Here is a 23494-nt window from a genome sequence, read left to right as displayed (position 1 = left end):
TTTGCATAGAACAAAAAAACAACTTCCCCTTTAAATGATATCATTAAGGTCAATGCAATTTCGATTTCCAAATTGAGGATTCTGTAAAGTCAGGGTAATTGTCCACATCACAGAACTGTGCTAAAGCCTTGTGATTACAAGTGAGCTCTGTGGCTCACATCACACACATGGCGTGCTTGAAATGGTACATTGAGCAATGAAAATAGAGTTAGAATATATTATTTTGAAAAAGTGCATTGATAAAAGCACAGAGACTGGTCAAGTTACCCTAAACATACAAACATACACTTCTAATTACTTGTTAAAGTTGCTTTCCTCTAAACAAGCATATTTGGAATGTAGAAGGTGCAAGTGTAAACTGGATAAACATTTACATTACATTTTAAAATTGAGGTAATAAAGCAGGGGTCACCGAATGGCGGACCGTGGTCCAGATCCGGACCCCGAGACCCTTTCATCCGGACCTCCAAGAATATGTACTGCTGGGGGGGAACTATATCCAGTTTTACCGATAAACGATTTTTTAACCAGCGCGCGGGGGGACAACACAAAAATCCTTTTACTGACTCCGGAATGGTCGAGGAATGTTTGGAAGCAATGGCAGACACGCTATTTGAAGAGAAAGGAGAGCAACTTTGGAACGAGCAACAATGACAACAACGAGCAGCGCTGCTCTCGGAAGATGTGTGCACCTTGACAGCGCCATCAAAGTTCCCGGTATATTGCGTTACCTGCGGATGAACAATCAATCAACTGATGTAAGTGACAATCCTCAGCTTTTGGTGTATGTCTTGTGATCTATTCTATCACGAGGAGATTTATTGAGGACATTTTGGGTATCACAGCTTTGAAAACACATACGAGAGGAGAGGACATATATTTGGCCATAAAGGAAATGCTGAAAGGAAATAATGTGAAAATTGTTGTATTCATAACTAGGGATGTGGACCTAGCTTGGCAAGCCACACCCACTTTCTTGAAAGAGAAAGTGGGTCTGGACAGACGTCCATAGGACAGCGATTCGGCTCCGGCCGAAAACAGGCCGGCCAATCAAATTTGTCAATTTGCGCAACAACGACATAAGTCATTTACTACTGTCTCTCTTCGGCTGGATGTTGGATTTTTACTCCACAGAAAACAAAGAAAAGACTACAACGAGTTGCTTTTTTGACGTCACTTCGCTCTTCGCTCATTGGTTCATTCCACTGTCTGTTAGCTCAGGTTTGCCCCGCCTCAGAAATGCAACTGGTAGGACGGTTGACCAGACTCACTCGCCCGAGAGTGAGTCTGGGTTTACAGGCTAATGGGACCCTTCCTTGAAAGATTTAGAAATTTAATATTTGCACTCAAAAAAGAAATTTATTAAATAAATATTTGGACAAATAATTATTTAAGAAATACATTTTTTTGTTTTTATCAATTAATTGAACAAAAAAGCAGAAAATGAAATTATTGGGGTTGGGTGTTTTTCATGTCAGGACCCTGGTCAATTGGGCTGATCGGGTTAGTGGACCTCTTGCCAATTTAGTTGGGGACCCCCACAATAAAGGAACTCTGTGGAATTGCTTAGGAAACCAAATAAATGACCTATTAAAACAATTGGACTCAAATGGACAACTAGTGGTGGCTAGTGTATACAAACCAGGGTGCTAGGGCACCACCCTGCCTTTAAGTCTCCTTGAAAAGGGCAACAGTGGGCAAATGAAAAAGAAAATAACAAATATATTATAATAGATATATGACAAATAAGATGTAGCCTAGCCTATATTATGTAGCCTATATACATACAATGCTTGAAATATGTATGTAAGTATGACAGAGGCAATGAATACTGAAAAATGAGCGACTTTTCATTCTCAGTTTTGTTTTTCAATAGTTTTGCGAATTTTGCCTTAAATACTGTGATGCGATAAAGCTTATTTTCAGTCTCGATATATAATTTATTCTTGAGTAGGCTAAATAGTATACAGTTATAAAAGAGTCAAATTGATTTGTTTATCTCTGGCGTTTCACATGATAATGTAATTATAGTTTAGGGCGCAGACAACAATGTTAAATGTTTGACATGCACAGTAAGTCTTTGTATGATACAAAAAGATATTACCGAGGTAGGGTGCAGAGTTCCAGTCAATGGCATTATTATTTTTTTTTACCATTAATCCTTCCCAATGAGCCAAGTCAACCCACGTCATTTCTGGTCCCATTCTCGATTGATGAGACAGGCAGTCCGCACCATTGAAAAATGGCACAATTCAGATTGGAATAACAATTGATTTCAAAGTAATTTTAAAGGTAAGTATGCATCTTTGCTCGCACACATTATATTAAATTCTTGTTTTTGCTGAAAACGCAGAATTCACTTTTCTTCTGGCTACAGAATGCCGTTTGTTGTTGATAGGTAACTACTGTGACTCTGAGTGGTAGAGTCAATGGTCTTAGCTGTAACTGGTGAGGATTTTGCAATCGTGAGTTTGATCCCCGTTATGCCGATGAAGTAACGTTTTCACGTTAACGTTTAACTTTTGACTTTTTAAAAACATTGAAATGTCTTTGATAATTCAAATGCCAACTTTTACATTGCAATTTAACATGGAATTCTCGTATCTGTCTATAGCGCACCTCTGGTGAAAATGTTCAGTTTGTTACATTGCCTGTTGACGACAAAGACAAAACTGTAAGAGTAATATTGTTCCATAAGTAAAAGTATTGTCATCAACATTCTCTTCTGCAGCACAACCTTGAAAGTACGTTTAAATATATACAGTATTCAAGTTGAGTCCTTCTTTATTTCCTCTAACAATGATTCCAGTCAGCAAAGAAAAACAGAGTGCAGGCAGCCATATTTCATCTAAACCATCTGTGTGGATTAATACAAAGCACTGTGACTGTTACATTACCTTGCTGTCCAAACGGAGGTTTCTTACACATCCAACGTAGTGATTGTGTTGTAGCTGAGGGTATTCATACGACATGTTCATGTTGACCCCTCCGAGTTGCAACACGTGACTTGCATTCAGATACCTAGGACAATAGATAAATAAATAAATAAATATCAATACACACGTGAACAGAATGCAATTTGAAAAGTCATTGCAAACAGCAAAACCACAGGAGCTGTCAACACTGAAATGTATGGTTTCATTCTTTACTGGCTGAGCCTGTCATCACTTTTACTGCTTCCTGACAACAAAGGTCACATTTTGTTCCTGTTCTGTTTCATTTTGAAAAATAGCTGACAACACTGCCACATACCACGGTATTTTACAGAACTCGTGAAGGAAAATGAAAGCAGACTGCATGATTCCTTTGTTACATGCATCCCTTATAAAAAGCTAGAAAATCATTACTACTACTACTACTTTTCCTTATGTTTGATGAATGTAAACTCTAAAGAACGAACAAAAGCAACGACTGCAAAGGAGGAATACACAGGAATCACACTAGGAGAAGTGACATTTTTGACCAGGTGTTTAATAGAATTCTGGAGTGTGAGATTATGACTGGAGAATGGCAGAAAAGTGTGTGTGTGTGTGTGTGTGTGGGGGTGTATGTGTGTGTGTGTGTGTGTGTGTGTGTGTGTGTGTGTGTGGGGGTGGGGGTGTGTGTGTGTGTGTGTGTGTGTGTGTGTGTGCTCATTTTGAAGAATAAAGGTGATGTGCAGAGTTGTGGGAAGTATTGAGGACTCAAGTTAATGAGCCCCACAAAGTTGTGGGGAAGAGTAGAGGAGTTTAGACTCAGGACAGAAGTGAATATTTGTGAGCTCATGCCTAAAAAGAGTATCACATATTCAGAGAAGGTCGGAAGGAGTTGCATTGTGTCTTTGTAGAGCAAGAGAAAGCCGATTGAGAGGGTACCCAAAATATGATAAAGATGATCATAATTCAGAGCTGGGCAAAATCGTTGTCACATCATCCCGTCATTGACGGATGCCCACCTTAAGGCGAGTGCTTCCGCATTTTTCGGCGAGTGCTTTATAACGCGAAACCTTGTAAAAATACACAGGTTAAGGACCGTCTGCTTCAGTCGGTTCTCAGTCGATGTGTTTTTTGGGAGGCTGTGCATCATAAAGCACTCACCGAAAGTTGGGCACCCGTCAATAGGGGCTGATGTAACGACGGTGCCGCCCAGCATTAATAATAATAATATGTTCGATGTATTGATGTCTACAATGATTCAAAGGATTTGATGTCGTTCATAAATTTGTTGTCATATTTATAAATAAAATACAATGACATCCACCACACATATCCACATACCTCAGAATCAATCTGCCCGAATCTCGATCAAATTCACCAAAATCACATTATACTAATTATCAGGTGCGCCGGGTGTAGCTATGTGAAATTAAACGGCCTTGGTACGCCGGAAGGTCCACACAGAGCCATCTGCCAGATTCTCAAACATGCTTAACAAAGCTTGCGTCGGCACGGAAATAAAGATGCAGCACTTTTTACTGCACACTTGTGCGGTCTATGAATATAGAGCCCAAAGGGTCAACAGTCCAAAGCAATGGTGAGTATGGTAATGAGGTGAAGAAATGGAGACAAGCAGGTTGGAATGGGTGGAGGAAAGTGTGTGTTATATGATAGGAGAGTCTCTGCTTGTATAAAGGGGAAAGTCTATATGATTGTGGTGAGGCCGGCCGTTATGTACGGTTGGATTAGAGATAGTGGCACTGCAGAGGCAACAGGAAGCATAGCTGGAGGTTTTCTTTAGAAATGACTAAAACCGGTTGTATAAGGTTAGAAATTAGCTCATCAGAGGGACAGCCAAGGTTAGATGATTTGGGGACAAAGTTAGGGAGAGTACACTTAGGCTACGTCACACTGCAGGGTGTGATGCCCAATTCAGATTTTTTGTTAAATCCGATCTTTTTATGCACTGTTCACATTACAAAAACAAATGTGAACGCAACGCGCCCGTGATGCGATTCACATGCGCAAGAAGCACACGTCGAGAGTGACGCACACCCAAAACAACGTTACGTTGGGGTGTTCACGGAAGTAACCCAACTCGCAACATTTTATCCTGGCCAGCCAAGCCGAGGCAAGCGACTTTTATCAGTGTCATATGCAAATTTAGCTGTGCCAACGCTCGCTACAGATTGATGGACTACTGGACTCGTTTTGCGGATGTGTTAGGAGTTTGATTCATGTGTCTTGTCTGCATACATAATGCGGATTCAGCTGTGCGAACGCCCGCACTCCTGGTTGGTGGACTGTTTTCACACTTGTTCCTGGTTGGCTGCTGTCAAATCAGATACGTGTGAGAAAAAAAAATCGGAATTGAGTTGCAGTGTGAACGCAAATGGTTTGGACATGTCCAGACATGTCCAGAGGAGAAACAGTGATATAGTGGTTGAAAGGTGATGAGGCCAGGCAATAACGTGAAAGGAAGCCTTAAGAGAATGTTGATAAGACAGTATGTAGTGAAGGAAGACATGAGGGCAGTTGGTGTTAGAGAGGACACAGAAGATAGGCTTACATGGAAAAGGATGACATGCTGTGGTGACCCCTAAATGGGACAAGCCAAAAGGGAAAAAAAGTTCTAAACACCCATTTCGATTATTTTAATTTTAATGGGAACTCTGGTGAGGATAAGCGGTGCCGAAAATGAATGATTGGATGATTGTTAAGGTTGAATTATTGCCACAGGCAGGTGCATCACATTTTAAAAAAGTATATTCAATGAATATAGTTTATCAGTTGGCACAAATGCGTTTATGAGGAATTGATGGGTTTCCCTTTAATCCTGAGGCCCAGATAAATAGGCTGCTAAATTGGACACATATATGTGATGAATAGATTTATATGTAATTTATTTATTGCTATAATAAAGTGTATGTTTGTAAGATTGGGACCTTTTCTTCCACTGTATAAGTGTTAAGAATGTATCTGTTACTGGTCTGCTCATAAAGAATTTATACGACACTTCTCTTCAGAATTGGGAGTAAATTATTTATTTGTCTCGTATGCTGTCTTTTATGCTACTTTTTATGCAACTTACTTGTCCCGGTTTGGCGTTGTCCCTCGAATTTCACACGAGGAGCGATCCTCTGTCATTGCCCAAGAAGCCACACCTTCTGTCTCCATGACAATTGCAGTGGAGCATCGATCCAGAGTAAAGCGCACTTCCTTAAAATGGGCACATGTACAGCGGACTCCATGTTACAGACGCACCCGCAACGGTATAATTCTAAATTTTGACCCCTCCCACACACTTGAAAGCTGCTCAATGCAGGAAATTGAATTTTGAATCGCTACTGCTGCGGGTGGTTGAAAAATGAAACTGCACCTTCTTCACGTACACAATGCGGGCATGACATCACATCCGCAGACAGAGGGCGGGAAATTCGTACCCGAATTCTAAAACTTTTGGCCAGAGGCTTGCAGAAGTACCCATTGTGAACAGCTAAAGTGTTAATCTGCTAATTAGAAGATGTTTCAGTTATAAATGGTCAAATAAAAAGCATATTGTAAAGATATTTTTGGGCAAATGTCTACATTGAGCAGCTTTAAACTAATTTATATGTATTAAAACACAAAAATGCAAGCATAAAACGCATAAAATAAATTGCATGTATAGTTTCTACATATGTCTTAAAGGGGCAGGACTCCTTTCCTTCATGCAAACATGTTACCAATATAAGTAATTTTCCTATAGACAAGTGCATACATTACAGGAGAAAAAAAATAAAACCCTGCAAGCTGGCGTGGCCGTGGTATGTTAAATACGAAATAGCAGGGTGGCTTTATATTCATAGTTGCTTCTGTTTCATTTTATGAACCAGAATGTGTGAGTCTGTTGACATTTGTATTGTATTGTATTTCTCTCTCAGTTCTCTGAGCCCTGAAAATCTTCACAAATCATTTTTAAGTAACCATAAAATTATACATATTATTCTTTATTTTATTTGTTGTGTTCTACTATGAGATTTAGATGTTGTGGAGCTCAAGAAAATCCAGCAAAAGTTAGAGTTTTACCAGACAGTTATGTTCATGCATTGACAGCATAAATGTAATTGTCTTACTTTACTGTTACTCCTCACATCAAGGCGATGCCAGCGTCTGTCAGCCAGGCCAGCATTGTTTATTAACTGGAGAACAAGGGTACCAGAACCATGGTTTATTTTCAGAGTAGGGGCTCCAGCAATCAGCTCTGTGGGGAAGACAGTAAACCTATTTATTATGCATGGATAAAAACAATTATTAAAACAACTACCGTACAGTTATTCCACAATAAGCCAAGGTCAAGAAGAAAAACAATATCAAGGAATAAATGATAAATATCTTGTTTATGCATGCAGGCACAAATCTCTTGAGATGAGGGAAACTGCTGTATATAAAATCAAGCGAGTAGTTGGGAAAATGACATGAACAGCCTTGAACCACTGATGTAGAACTAAATCTAAACCTAACCTCAGTAGTGTGAAAAAGTCAGCAAATCCTCTTGAGACATGATTCATCAAAATATAGTGTATGATAAAGCACTAATGTAATCAACGTGTCATGACCTAAAAAAAAAAAAAGGATCACATTTTTTTTAATTGCACAAACATATAAAATATATTCTATTTTTCTATTCATGGAGGCCCAAGTGCTACATTGTTTAATCCACTGGTTCTCAGCCCCGGTCCTTGAGTACCCCTATTCAGACTGCCAGCCAACACAGCTGAGGATCGTTATCAGGCTTCATGCAGAGCTTGCTGATTAGCTGATCATTTGAAACACCTGTGTTGGTTGAGGGAGATGTGGAAAACAGGCTGGATAGGGGTACTTGAGGATCACGGTTGAGAACCCCTGGTTTAATCCATTGTTTTGGGTGGACATTACAGGATGTGTATTTCAAAATTGAAACCTATTATAGAGACAGTTGGCATGACAAATGACCAGTAAACACTGAGCAAACATTTCCAAACCATTTAACAAAAGGAAATCACAATGAAGCAATTTAGCATTTTCCAAAAATGGACAGCAAATGAGGAAAACAATGGGCACACAATTAATAATGACTGTCATTTCTCTAATATACTGGAACAACAGTTTGTCACAAGATTGGACAATGGAAAATCGAAAGTTAATGTCAGACAGATAGATAGACAATAGATCAATATCAGTGGAATTAATGGAATTAATAGAAGAAGGTTACATTGATACAAAATAAAATAAAATGTATGTAGTAGGAGTTTTAATAGACCTAACTTTAAAAAGTTGAAAAGATACTGTATTAGAGGGGTGCTGTTGGATTAGGTAAAAAGACAAGAGTTTGTTCACCTACTGTATGGGATCACTTATTAGCATGAGTTGATACAACTGTAGGGATGCCACAGGGGTCAGTATTAGGTTCTAAAATGTTAATTTTATCCATAAATAATATACAATATGGCTTTGAGAAGATTGAAGTTTATTTTTGGTTCAACTTGAAATGATCACTAAATTTGAACAAAACTACATTCATGACAATGTCTAGAATTCTCATTTTGAAGTCAGAATTCTGAGAACTCAATCCTCTTCCGTAAATGTCAATGTTGAACGAGTGCATTAAAATAACTTGGGGGGGGGGGGGGGGGGGGGGTGATTTTAGACCACAAAATCTGATGGAAACTTCATAATAACTATCAAAACTGACAAAGAGCATCACTCTACTGGGGAAAGCAGAACAAATCATATATTATGACACAATTTATGTTATTTCACATGTATATTGCCATATCTGATACAAGTGTGGGGTAACACTGACAAAAGCAACTTGCAACCACTGTACATAGTGCAAAAGAGGACAATTGGTATTGTGCACATGGTTTAAGGAGCTCACAAGCACATTGTTTTTAAGGTCACAGCTTGAATTTTTGTATAAAAATTCAGTAAAATTTGAAACTGCTGTAATGATGCATAAAGAAAGACATTCACTTCTGGGCAATGTTAAAAAAAAACTTTTGTGAAGGGAGGGTGTTATGATGAAAAGCAGTGTGGTTGTACCACAATAAACAATTAGTCTCTTTCTGTGTACTATATTGGGTAGAGTTGTGGAATCGGCTGGGTGAGGAGTTGAAACAGAGCACTAATATTGTCAGTTCAGATAATTATACATTCATAAACTGAATCTATTCTTAACAGGTAAAGGGAAGTGAAGAAGTTGTTTTAGGGATATGCCTACACTGAAAAAAATGAAACATGGTGTGACCATGAAAACTGAAGTGATCCGTCTCACCTAATATCCGAGCTTTGACTGATGTAAATATTTTTTTCGTGCAAACTGAAATGTCGAACTTCATGTAAATTAATTTCTTAAAGTAAAGAAAACCAATTATTTCAAAAGGTCCAAAAGGGAAATAATTAAATTGGCATTATTAACTAACCGAAACAATCTTTTCAGTTTAACCTGAAAATGTCTACTTCATGTAAATCATTTTTGATAGTGGGAACAAAATGTGTATTTTATTTTATATATTTATTTATTTATGTCTCAAATAAAGCTTTAAATTGCCATAACTGTATTTTTACTCACATTCGCACCAAAGAACAATTTACAATCTTCAATGAAATTGGCGTGCACATTTTTGGAATGCAGAAGAAAATCCACGGAATCATTAGGAGCACATGCAAACTCCATAAAGGAAGACTGGAGCTTGGATTTTAACCCACGATCTCTGAACCCTGAATGCTACCAATCCAACATAAATAAAATATAAAACATATTAAATTGATTAATTAATTAATTAATGTTTTCATACGTGGGAAAAAAATGCAGCCATTTCTTGGTTGCCTTTATCACTTTCATATGCAAAGAGTAGCGTTATAGTCGGAAGTGGACTAAGGACTGCTCTTCTAAATATTTCTTTAAGTATATAAACCAGGTTTTTGTGTGTGTGCGTGTGTGTTTTTGGTTTGGTTTGATGCATATGTAGCTTTCCCAGTCTTTTGCTGCCCCTGTTCCACCTTTTATTCATTAAATATAAAATGAGAAAATAACTGCAAAAAAAAACAAAAAACTGTCATGTTTGTTATTTTGAACAATACATATGTTGTCTTTGTAGTATATGCATTTGATAAAAGTTGAAAAGTAGGGCAAATCATTGTATTCTGTTTGTATTCACGCTATAAACATGCTCCAGAGGACCTGGGACAAGTAATTACCCAGACCCGCCGTTACCTATGGCCATGAAGTCTTCAACATCTCCAGGCAGAAGAGTGGCCAACGGGCCGGCATACAGCAGCAGTCCGTCATCTTCCTCTGTCATAAATTCCAGGGAAAGATGGCTATCAAAGCATGGCTTCATGGGAGGAAACCAGGCGTAGCCGTTGCCAAGGAAACTACGTCTTGTCTGCTGGCAGTCCGGGCCGTCATGCTGAGGGGGGCATCGACACCTGTAGGACCGTGGAGGATGACAAAACAGAAAAACAATTGAGATACCACAAAAGGAATCTATCTGTGTTGAAATCTTCACACCAATCTGAGCATGGCTTTTCTTTGGCAGGTCAGACATTGTTTACACACAGAAGAAGTCAACCGTGACTTTGTCAATAGGCGGCAGAGAAAAGACCTCCATCAATCGATCATTAGTCCCAGAGGGTTTTTAGGCCTACATTAAATCATTAAAACACAGTAACTGGAGACAGTTCATGTAAAGCAGGGGCTCCCAGACATACTGTAGCTCCACCTCAAACAGAGAAAACTATTTTATCCCAAAGAATCTACATTTTTTCATGTGCGATTAAGCTTACGAGTGTGATTAAGCTTAACTTAACACAGCTAACATGACCCGAAAACAAAAGTATTTTGATATCTTTGCTCGATGACTTAACAAAAAGAAAGCGAGGACAATACCAATTGTTTTTATTGCAACTGGTGATTCAAGGTGGTGTTCCAAGTACTTTCTGTGTAACAACTCCATATGGGACCATCATGCAGGGCTTCCATTCATTCTGCAGGACAAGTTGTATTACCTCAAACATTTTGCTATGGTCTTTTTTTGAGCAATAAAAACTCTAACAGCAATGTGTTTCTCAAAAACACATGGTAAATGTATGTAAAAACAAAACAAAACAAAAACTTAATGTCAAATGACATTTAATAAAATGGATGTTAAATTATTGGGCAGTGACTATGTCAGGAGTTGAAGTCGGAAAATAAATGTGTTTCAACCAGGATTTGAAAGCATGTCAGGCGTGCATTTTAACTGTGAGCTAACTGACTAGCTGAAATGCTTGGCAAATTTCTTTTGAAAATTGTCATATAATACAAAGCTATCATCAAACATGAATGGGGACATATACATTTAATCATTTCAGTGAAATTATAATGCGTTTTCTAATATGATAGTCAGTTGGTAATCATGTATATCACTTAGCATAATGGCCATTGATACATTTGCAATGTACAGTCAGAGGGGGGATTCAAACCCACGATCTCTTGGTTACTGGAAAATGCCCTTTGCCACAATATGCACACAATAACAGTGTTTTGTTTTAACTCTCCAGAAGTCACAATTCCTTGTTGAATGACTGTGTTGGTTAAGATGAATATAATCATAAAACCTCAACCTCAGAAGAGGTATTCCTTAGCGACAAACAGCTCATTTAGTCATTGTGATGGAGGAGATTGACTGCTTGATCTCTTCTTGTCTCCTGCTCTGGCGGAATGTGAGACAAGGTGGCTTTGCTGATAATGTCACACTCATCTATTTCCATGCAACGCCTGAGGAAAGCTGTGTGTATTGTGGCTGTTAGGGCCACATTGCTGTTTATTCTGCAGAGGGACGCCACATGTCGGGAATACTGATCTATACTCGCCTATATAGATGGCTTATGCAGAGTAAAGTGTTATGCATACAGATGTTAGCACCAAGCAGAACCTCTCGCTCGTTTACTGCTCAGCCTCATGAGAGCAATACCTGAGTAACTCAAGTCAAGTGATATTTTTTCACCTCCGACTGACATTATCTAATCAACAGCTGTCCACAGCTGCTTGTTATGTTATGCCCACACAAGTAGCAAAAATGATTTTTTTTTTGCCTTTACTGCATTCACAGCAGAGTATATATGGTGATATTCTTCACACATAAGCAGGGATCAATGCAGCAGAGCAGCTACAATACAGCCAACTTTAAAAAAAGGGGCAAAAAAGATAAGCGAACAAATGGGTTCTGTGCATCATCACTTTGAAGAATATAACTCTGACAAACTCGTATGTTCATGTAAATGGAATTAAAAGAGATTTTCAGAAGTTGTGATCATAGAGGGGGCCCCAAGTTGGATTAATCTCCCTGCCCTATATTTATTTAATCTGGGCATTAGTGTTAGAATGGAATGTACTGCATGCCGAGTCCTTTGAGCTCCCATAGAGACCACACATTTTGAAGGTTACTTGATAATTGCAGTCGTCCTGGGAAGTTTTACGGTTTATGTTAATGACCGTGATGCGAAGGCTATATTCATTGAACATTGCAGTATTAATAAAAATGGTATCTAAATGTTGAAGCCAAGTGAAAAATACTTGGATAGATACTTTATAGCTTGAAGTGTTTTGAAAATCCAGCTATTTGTTATTCAACTGACACGGCAGAGCAGTTGTAGCAAAGTCAGGTCAAGGCACAGGTGAAAGAGATTTTTGTCATGAGAAGTCGTGTTAGTCATTCTAGCCTCATTCAGCACTGTCAGTAGATCTAAGTAAGCTACAAGAGAGGAGACGCTACACTGGTTTTGGTCTCACCTGTATCCATTCTGGGCATCAATGCAGGTCCCCCCGTTATGGCAGGGGTTACTGGAGTAGGAAGAGCAGCTTTGGTGAGTTATTGCCCTGGCGTTGCAAACGCAGACGGCTGAGGTTGTCACTTTTACTGAGACTAAGGATAAGGCATCAGATTCTACCAGGGTCGGCGACTCGCTGATGGTCAGCTGTGTGGTGCAGCCACCTGATGCCTTACAGTTAGCGTGCACACACTCATCTACCTGCACCTGGCTTATATTAACCCCCAACAGTGACTGCAGCTGAAATAGGGAAGAAAGGGAGAGACGAAAGAGACATTAATTAATGGTAATGAAAACAATTGTCAGTAAGCATACAAGGTTTAGTATCTCCAGAATTGACAGTGATGTGAAGTTTTACTGTAATGAACACTGGAAAAGATAACATGACTTTTGAAGCACATTCACATGAAAATAAAAATATCCTCTGATCTACATAGCAAGGGTTTACTACCGCAGCGGGGTATGTTTGCATCTAACAGTCTAATTAAGGAATGCAAGACCAACTATTGAGGAAAGGCAGTTTGATAGAGAAACGTAAACACTAACAAAAAACGTATTGAAGAACAAAATGGCAATACAAAGACAAAGATGTGTGAAATAAGGGGGACGAAAATGCCATTTTATCTCTTCTTATCAAACCCTCTTGTGTACTGTGGGATATTCAAGCACTTTGATTCATCTACCATACATATAAGTATTAGGGGTGGGTGATAATCATATTCATCGATATTATCGTCAACTTGGCTTTCACAATGTCCAATTTGACATTATCGAGTTTTAATACGATCTCTAAATGGGGGAAAAAGGGCTCAATTGATTGGTTGAAAAGTAGTAGGAAGTGATGAAAGTTCTAATTTGGGGAATCAGCATGCATAGACGGAAGAGGAGGAAGTGATACGTCTTCAGTCACGTGACTCGGTGGCGCCAGCCGTGAGGAAAACAGGAGAAGTGTTTACAAGTGACAACATGGAATTGAAGTCTCGTATTAGTGACTAATAAACTTAGCAAGACTTAAGCCCACCAAACTAACATCGTAACGTGTGCTGGAAAACGCTCGCCGTGAAAAGCACTTCCGTTCCAACTCGGAGGATTATGTGACTTTGAGTGAGACTCCACAAGTACGACTACCGCTAAAGATAAGATAAGTAAAGCAGCCAAACACAATCAGAAAAGCCTCACTGCATTGAGCCACACACTGTCATTGACAAAGCAAGTAAACATTGGCAATGCCTCACAAATGCCGCCGTTATGCAAGCGAGTAAAAGTTGAGCGGATGTTCCAATCCATGTTGGCTTAATAATCAGTTTTTACACGCTACTCTGCATCATAGCTACATTTGCGACTATATCACGTGTATTATGTGCAGGACAATTTCAGAAATTGCCTGTCAAAAGATCGCGGCTGCATTTGTTGTCATTAAAATATATGCAGGATGCTGGCTCTTTCTTACTATTATATCTATATTATATATATTCTTTCCATCACTATCAAATCAACATATATATAAAAAAAAAATATATATATATATATATATACATCCCCCCCTCATTCTGACTGCTGTACTAAACAGCTTTTGTCGTTATTTACGTGATTTTTGTAGTATTTGGCAGTGGTGCACCAGTACTGAGTGCAGATTAAAATGTGATGATGTAAATGGGTGGATGTGAGGCAAAGCGCTTTGGGCACAATATGGTGTAGTTAAAGGCGCTATATAAAAAGTAGTCAATTTACCATTTACCAAATCTGTTATTATGGAATAATAAAATACATTTAATTGAAAAATCTTCCGAAAAATCTATGAAAACACCTCATATAGCCTGGCAGTAATAATAAAGCTTTCAATGTTAAATGTTGCCGTAGAATATTGTTGTAAAATGTTTTGCAGAAGATGTATTGAGCAAATTAAAATATAAACATGAGCTGTTAAAAAAAACGCTGCCAATATTTATTCTGTGAGGCCAGTGCAGATTTACAAGATTTTTTTTCTTTCTGTAGAATATCGTCAAAATATCGTTATCGAGTTTTTTGAAAAAATATCGAGATATTTTATTTCCCCCACCCCTAATTGGGATACATACCTTCTTCTTATGTGCAGCAATAACCCCATGCAGCTTCTCTGATTGCATGTAGCCTGTTTCAGACAGCACATAGAAATGAATGTCCAGTGTTTTCTCCCCCTTTTCAGCAATGCTGAAAATGTTAATGCTGCCTGGTCTGACAGACAGCAACTCAGACAGGAAGCCCCAAAGTGTCTCCAGCCGACTCTTCCTCTCGACATGAGAGTCGATAAAATCTCTTGGGGTTATGCCTTTCGGAGACAAAGAGAAGAAAGGTTCATGGGATATGAATGAATGACTCGTCAATGACAACTACAGAGTAGATCAAAGCCTAGAGAGTTTGCAATTCTATTAGCACAAAAGGAAGTTCAACATTTCCTTCTATTGATCCGACAAAACGTCATATGTCAAAGTTGGCAACAAATCAAGTAAAATGCTATGATTCTAGAAGGAAATGTGCGTTTCTCCCTACATCAACAAGATCTGGTGATCTCATCAGAAAAGCAAAACTTAGGTCGCAAAATCAATTCTATCTTTGAGGCCACCTTCCAATAATATATGGAGAGTATATCAACTTTAATCTTCCAAAATGATAATGACTTGTCACAGAGGCTTCCATAATAGCCTTCGACTCTGGTCTCGGATTGGCTTTTAAATGTCAAGGACTTTACCTGACACCGCCAATTTGACCTTTATCACTCTGATTTGTGAAGACACTGACGGAAAAATTAACACTCCAACTTTTACAGCAAACAATTCAATGGATGTTTTACAAAGCTTGAAAGATGTTTAAATCAAATTATTCAAAATAAAAAGGCTTGACGGCAAATATTATTTTAGCGAACCTAATAATTGCTCAATGAAAAGTACTACAGTAATCAAATCCAGCTGACTTTTCAAGATGAGCCTCAAAAAGAAATAAAATACAAAGAAACGAAATACATTTTTCATTCATAGCTACAGGACATAAATTACCGGTCAAACGTAGAGAGGCAGATGACAGAACTGCCTTTTCCTCAAGATCTCTCACATGAACTCGAACCCCAGAGGTCACATCAGGCCACACGCCATCAGACACCCCAACTCTCATCCAGTAACTCCCTACTGGTGTGTTCTGTCGAATAGTCAGCAGTCCTGAGCTTTGGTTCACACTGAAATATCTATTGATTGAGAGAAAAAAGCTCAGGTTAAGAGGAAATTAGATATTATTTAGTTGTTATTCTTGCAAAGAATAACAAAAAATATAAAACAGTGTGCAGTAGGTACCACTCAACTAAATTGTATTTATATAACTCTTAAAACAAACAAAAACACTGCTGCATACAAAGTGTTGTACACGGAGGAGAGTAATTTGCATCGGTATTGATTTGAGAGTCTTATCAGCTAATACTGGTTTGTGATCATAATGTCATATTTGTAAACAAATAAAATAAAAATAAGAAGACTAGACAAGTTTTTGTAAATGTTGATTAAAGTTTGCCCAAAAATATCTTTACAATAGCCTTTATATTTGACCATTTATGACTCAAACATCTTCTACAGTAATTAGCAGATTAAATTAACACCTTAGCTGTTCACAATGGGTACCCCTGCAAGCCTCTGGCCAATAGATTTCAGAATGGATCTGGGTTTGAATTTCCTGCCCTCTGTCTCCAGATGTGACACCATGTGTACGGTGTGAACGTGAAGAAGGTAGTGTGGAGTTTCATTTTTCGGCCACCCATGGCAGTGGTGATTGGGAATTCCATTTCCTGTCTTGAGCAGCTTTGAATAGTGATTTATCATATCATTAATATGTCTTTTTTTATGTAACCTGGGCGGAGTGGCCATTGGGAATTTCAGGAGTTTCCTGAACGGCCGGTCCGTTTTTGAGCCAGTTGCCCCCTCCCTACTGTCGATAAATTATAATCGGCACATGTCGTCGGCCGCCGTACGCTCTCCATTTCCCTGACAACGAACGCTAAATAGTAAACCGTGGATGTCGGCTAGCCCCCAGCTTTTATTGCCTAATTACAGCATTTATCACGGCTACACAAGCGGCAGCTGACTATACTTCAACTGGAATAAAGTTGAGCTGACTGAGGTGCATCATAATTACACTTAGTACAGAAAAGCGCACTGTCATGGTTGAATCTGGTGTGAAAATGAATGTTTCTAGTACTCATGCACACTAGCAAAAGCTTGGAGAAAACCTCACCAGCCGCCACCGGATCTGAGCTCTATCGTGCGCCACACTAGTTTTGTTTTGCTTATTAGCTCTTGTGGAGATGGAAAATACCTGACAGGTGGTATCCTTACAAGTAGATTTTTTTCTTTATTCCTTGGAATTACTCCAGTAGGATGTGGGTCCAGATTAATTTAAAAAATACACAAAACAACATTGAGGAAATGGAAAAAACAAAGGCTAATCCTTTACCCCAACAGGCTTCTACAATAGCTTGATAATTGTCATGGTAACTGTCAAACATTGGTGTATGAATAAACAAATATGGAATTGGTATTTCTTATCTGATCTTCAGTTCTTTGAATATTAAGTATATGCTTAATGTCTCTGGAGGAGTCACACTGTGCATATATGCTTGTTACATCTCTGAATATCATTGACACGTGGGTTCCAATTGATTGTGGTTAGTAGAAGAATAGATTATTTAATGGTAATCAATGTTGATGATCATAATTAGTATCCAATCAAAGTGTACTGATACAATAGTGCATAGGTGTTTAATATAGCATGAGCATAAGCATTTACTAGTAATATGTCAGGCCAAATTATCCGTATGGAAACGATGAACCCTTGTCAGAGAAAAACAAGTTCAAATCAACGCAACAGTAATAACCAGTTCCTCTTTCCACATGGGATGTAGGTTTTCCTAAAAAAATCAATAATTTCTAGACAAAGTTCTTACCTGGCTGCACTTGTCTCTAGAGTGTACGTCTTGTTGTCCCAGTCGTCAGGATCTAGCGCATACACCTTCCCCAGTGTTACATTTGCCGTCCTTCCTGTTTTTCGTAAACACACACACGCATCCATTCTTGTTGGGATGAGTTCTGCTGATGCCAACACTTATCTCCTTATCTTGCATTCTCATCTTCTTATTATGATCATAACTGTGGAGCCCACTACTAGGATGAATATGCTCCCAGAGCTCCACTTCAGAGAGTGTGGAGCTTCAGGAAGCTGGCCTATCTGAGTATGGATTATGTTATTATCAGACTGCAGTGCCAGAGTAGCTGACTGTAACCAAGTAAACAATGGCAGCCTGGATGAGTCACAGTGCTCCTGTTTTCCTCCCTATTACCAGAATTTTTCGGCGGTTTTGCATCCAAATAAAATACTAACAAGTTTACTTAACCAATTTATAGTACACAGTACATTTTGTACAGTAAATTTTACTCTGAAAAAGACTATATTCGGTCTAAAAAACTTTATACTCAGAAGAAAGTAAATTATATAAAAAAAGAATGTAAAAACTAAAAAATAAAAATAAAAACTCAACAGTTGAGGAGCATTCACATAGACCCTTCAGGCTGGGAGACAGCTGATCTAACCACTGATCCATGCCACTCCTACTCAATGTCAACATATCGCAGGTGTCAGGTGGAATCCTCGTACACCTCCATTTTTGGTCTCCTTAGGGACACATCAACAATATGTTAGCTAATAATCAATAAGTCTAGAATAGCTCAAATGGTAGAGTGGCTGTCTTCCATGATAAAGGTTGTGGGATCGTTCCTCAACCCTTGAGCGTTTTATTGTTGTAGTTTTTTAGTATTTTACTCTCGTCCAAGTGTTAAAGTTGACTCTGTTTAGAGTGGTACAGAATATACTATTTTTAGAGTAAAATTTTCTTAATTTACTGTGTATTAATAAATAAAAAGACAACTATAGTAAGGATGACTCTACATTCTAATATGATAATTGGATGAGTTTTGAGTTAGAAGGCAAGGAAACACTAATCAGGTTTCCATCCAATTGTTTCAAAATTTTTAAGCAAATTTGCAGAAAATGCGCAAAACGGACATGCCCGTTTACATCTGTTCTTCTTTTGCGAATATTGAGAGGGGATCCGCCGCTGTAGGTGGCGGTATACACCATAGAGATGGGATCCAACAGTAATTTAAAAGAAGAAGAAGAAAAACAGGAAGCGACTGTGCCGTACGATGACATCGCATGAGTTTGCTTCTGTAATTCTTGATAAACCGTAGCGTTTCTTTGCTGTTTTCCATCTAAAATTGCATTAATATTCGCTTCTTTAATAAATTCCCAAACTTTTTCTGTTTCGTCGTCCCCCCAAACATATCTTACTTTATCGTACACCATTGCTTTGTGACTACAAACGTACCTGTGACCTGTCTAGTGTAAAAACTATTTTTGCAAATTTTGGGCCCTTTTTCAAATTTCTAGCGTTTCCATTCAGTTTTATTTTCGCATTTCTTAAAAATTAAAATTAAAATAGGTGGATGGAAACCCCACTATTGTGGCACTTGTGGAAAAAAAATTGAAGATGACAAAACAAACTGTTACAGTGTATTTGTAACTGCACAATTACACAGCAAATTTTGTAAATTTGACTCTATTAGAGTAAAATTGATTCTATTCAGAGTAGACTCAGTAATATTTACACTTGAAAAATAGTAAAACAAAGAATTGGAAAAAAATGGAAAGTCACTCAAGGATTGAGGAAGAAACTCACGACCTTCAGTTTGGGAGCCACTGAATCACCTGAGATATGCCACTCCTGCTGTTTGCTTAGATCCAAGAGGAGACCAAACACATTGTTTTTGATCTTGGAATTACAAAAATTCCAGCTGACACGAGCGATATACTAACACACAGCAGGAGCTGCGTGCCTCAAGGTGTAGATCAGCAGTCTCCCAAGATGGAGGTCGCGAGTTTGTTCCTCAACCCTTTAAAAAAAAAAATCTTTATTTTACTCTCTTCCAATATTACTCTAAAACTGAGTTTATTTGGTCCCACTCTAAATAGAGTCACATTTACAGAATTTACTGTGTACAAATACAGACTGCACAGAGAATGTATGGGAGTAAAAACCTTTGCCTCTCAGCTGCACACTTATTGTTCTCCTCATCAATCAATTTATCACAAAAACAAAGGGAAAGGAAGAAGAGATGAGAACTCACCCTTGTGGCTATACACGTAGATATCTTTCTCCCCTGCCTGATGAGCGTTATCATTCTGGTCACCAATGGTTATGGTGAGTGTACTTGTGGCAGTCATTGGTGGATAGCCGCTGTCTGTCATAATCACTGGCAAGAGGAATTTGCTTTGCCTTTCCCTGTCAAATCTCCGCAGGGCTGTGAGTGTGGCTGAGCCATTCCCATGATCCTGAAGGTGAAAATCAGCTGAATAGACTGAAGGCAGGGAGATAACAAAAGGAGGCCCGTGCTCCGGGGAATCTCTATCCAAAATCTGAAGCAGTGTTGAGCCCGTGTTGAGCATGACCACTTGAGGTGCCGGACTGTTTTCCCACACCACAGGACTGTAAACTGTTTGTAGTTCTGGACCATTGTCATTCACGTCTAGCAATGGTAGGTAGACCATTACACTAGCAGTCAGGGCTGGTATACCTTGATCAATTGCTATGACAACCAAATCATAATTGGCCACGGTCTCTCGGTCCAGTGGTCTGGCGACTGTTATGATACCAGATAGGCTCACTGCAAAATGTCCATATGGGTCAGACTGAGGAAGAATACTGTACAAAATCTCCCCATTCAAACCTGAGTCAGAGTCGGTAGCCACCACTTGAATGACAATGGTTCCTACAGCTACATCCTCGCTCAAAGGGGAGAGAATATGAGAGCTTTGGGCAAACACAGGAGCATTATCGTTCTCATCTTCAACTACAACCAGACAATGGATAATGCTAGAGAAGTCAGAGTCTTCTACTTTGACAGTTAAGTTAAACTTTTGCTGCACTGGCTTCTCAAAGTCCAGCTTCCTCTTCAATCTCAGAACACCCATCTGATCCATTCTGTGGCTAACTATGTAGAACTGTTGCTCTGGGTCTCCATCTACCACAGAAAATCCCAACTGACCGTATGGACCAGCATCAGGGTCAATGGCACCCAGTTCCAGAATGATAGTGTCCACATCAGCGTTCTCAGGCACACGGGCATCGCACTTCTCTTGCTTAAACGTTGGTACATGGTCATTAATGTCTGTTAAAACAATAGTGGCAGTTGCTGTACTTGTCATTCCGCCACCATCACAGGCCTCCACGACTAGCCGGTGACTGTCCACTAACTCCCGATCCAGTCCGTCAGATGCCACTGATATCGTACCAGTGCTGGAATCCATTGTAAATAGGTCTTCATTGTTAATGTTCTGCACATTTTCGGTAATTTGGTAGGTGAGGATCGCATTCTGGCCTACAGCAGCATTATCACGGTCTACTGCTGTCATTTCCACAACAAAGGTTCCAGGAGGCGAGTTCTCCACTACGCTACTAAGGCAATTATCTGGCAGGCATGAAAATGTGGGTGCATTGTCATTGATGTCCCACACATTGATAATAACATCCGTAAAACCGGTTAATCCTTCGCCCCCCTCGTCTGTTGCCATGACAACAAAGCGCCAGACAGCACGCTCTTCTCGGTCCATAGTGCGCTGAGCATACATCTCGCCCGTAATGTCGTTGATCATAAAGTGTGAGTCTGCCCCTTGGCCGTGGATGGAATATCGTATGGCCCCCTGGTCTGCATCTTTGTCAGGGTCAGTCGCTGTTACCTGCAAAGATAGAAAACACAAGAAAATGGATTTTCATTGATTTTTACCAAGACCAGATAAAAAAAATATATTATTTTTTGCATCTGCCCCCTGCAAGCAAAAACAGGCCATCATCACTTTAAAAAAATGTTGTTACTTTTTAGGAATGCTTATTAAGTCCTATTTTGTCCTGATCTCCCAAAAACATTTTTTATACAATTGGTAATGGATGAAGATGCAGAACTGCAGCAGAATTATGATATGTTGGTATGTTAATTACCTTTATATAATATTTTAAGCATATAGAGGCAGACATTAGTAACAACATTCATATATGTCAAATCCAGATCCAGAATGTCAAATCTTGCCACAGTTTGGCTTTAGCCACAGGTGATTCTACTCAACGGGAGCTCCAGAGAGCTCTTTTAGCTCCTGGTTGAGTAGAAGCACCGGTGGCTACTCTTACCAAAAAGAAGTATATTTAAATATTCTTAAAGTATACTCTAAATTAGGAGTGTATACTTCCAGTGTACTTTTCTTGTACTTATTGGAAGTATACTCCACCAAGTAAATGTTAAGTATTCTTGTAAGTATACTAAAACATATACTAAAAGTTTCAATACTGTAGTATATACTCAGAAGGCACAAATTATAGCTTCAAATGTATTTATTTAAAAAAAAAATAAAGACCAAGTGGCTGCATAGCCTAGAGGTTAAGGTTGCTGCCTTAGGTTCCAGAGTTTGCTGGTTCGTTCCCTGTCAATTCATCACTTTTTGCTTTAAACTAAACTGTGGACATAAGTATACCACAAAGTATTCTTTCAAGTGTATATAACCCCGGGATTACAGCGCTTGTGTGTGTGTTGCGTATCCAAATTGATAATGGAGGTGGATTATATATGACACGTCACATCATTTTTATTTAAAATGAATGCTGCATGGAACGTCATTGCAGAAGCTGTGGGAGTGGACGGTGAGTTCAATCAAAGGAAGTCCACCTCTCTTTCTGCTTCTCTGTTGAGCACACTATCTGTGTGTTTGTCATTGTTTTTAATGCCACATTGTCGCACGTGATCACACGAGACACGGCGGAAAGTTGTCGGCGACGGAACTTCCGGACCGCACCTGTGCGCAGCCGGTGAGTTTTGTCCAAAAAATGTCCGGAGCACGCAGTCAAGACAGAGCGGAGCGGAGCCGTGACGCACACGCATGCGGTGTAATACCGGGGTTAGTATACCTAATTGTGTACTTAAAAATGACTCATTACTTCGTCTGGCTTGCAGGCAAAAATGCTGCAATAATTACCCTCTTGAAGGCACACCGCTACTGTGCTTTTCCCAGCCCTGTCCGCGTAGCGAAGTATGTTTGCGCATGCGGAGTCAGTTTCCCAGTATAAATGTCCTTTATGCAAATAGGCAGATCGCTATGCAGCCTTTTTACGTCGCTGTAATATTCCTATGCTAACGTACGTTCACACAGTGCATTCGTGAATTCAAAACACACTTTAGTGCACAGTACAGCGGTAAGATGACGCCACTCTGGAGAAAATACAAATATTTTCAAGCATTTCTTTTAGGAAAAGCGTCAGCTTTTGAAGGATGGGAGACCAACGCCTTAGCTGCCGGATTTTCAGCAAAGTAAGGGACAGAGAATTATTCGTACTTTTCACAAAGAATGGTGCAAAAGGACTTTGTGGATGTGCTTCGATTAACTGACTGTTTCACTTTACATGGCATTGCTATTGCTAGCTTGATTTTGTGAAGAATATGGCTGTTTTACAGGGAGATATCCACTTTATTACATTCTTTCCGGGCGTCCGGGCGGGTTTGAAATTGTCAGTTTTTCGCTGTGCGGCAAATAAGAGCAACGTTTACTGTGGCTGGCAGAACACGCACTGGCTGTGACGGTGACTCAAAACTTTAGCTGAGTGGCAAATGTTGAGCTGCCGCACCGGAGGC

At 39.2% G+C, this 23494-nt stretch overlaps 1 protein-coding gene across 2 annotated transcripts in view; it reads right to left on the bottom strand.

Moving 5' to 3' along the window:
• LOC147175930 (neural-cadherin-like) overlaps positions 1–23494 on the bottom strand; it is a 138872-nt gene that overhangs the window by 25596 nt on the left and 89782 nt on the right. For both annotated transcript variants that reach the window (XM_086073599.1, XM_086073600.1), the window contains 9 exons: positions 19949–21557; positions 17713–17806; positions 15782–15966; positions 14828–15057; positions 12712–12989; positions 10153–10367; positions 7031–7158; positions 6007–6134; positions 2898–3021 (listed from right to left, as the gene is read on the bottom strand). In XM_086073599.1, coding sequence (XP_085929725.1) covers positions 2898–3021; positions 6007–6134; positions 7031–7158; positions 10153–10367; positions 12712–12989; positions 14828–15057; positions 15782–15966; positions 17713–17806; positions 19949–21557 — 2991 coding nt within the window. The remainder of the gene's footprint in view (positions 1–2897; positions 3022–6006; positions 6135–7030; positions 7159–10152; positions 10368–12711; positions 12990–14827; positions 15058–15781; positions 15967–17712; positions 17807–19948; positions 21558–23494) is intronic.

This window comes from Leptonotus elevatus, chromosome 4, assembly GCF_054856555.1.
Source record: "Leptonotus elevatus isolate MCC_2025b chromosome 4, RoL_Lele_1.0, whole genome shotgun sequence".
Taxonomy (NCBI): domain Eukaryota; kingdom Metazoa; phylum Chordata; class Actinopteri; order Syngnathiformes; family Syngnathidae; genus Leptonotus; species Leptonotus elevatus.
Note: the sequence above shows the minus strand (reverse complement) of the source record. Positions and strands in the feature narration are given on the sequence as shown.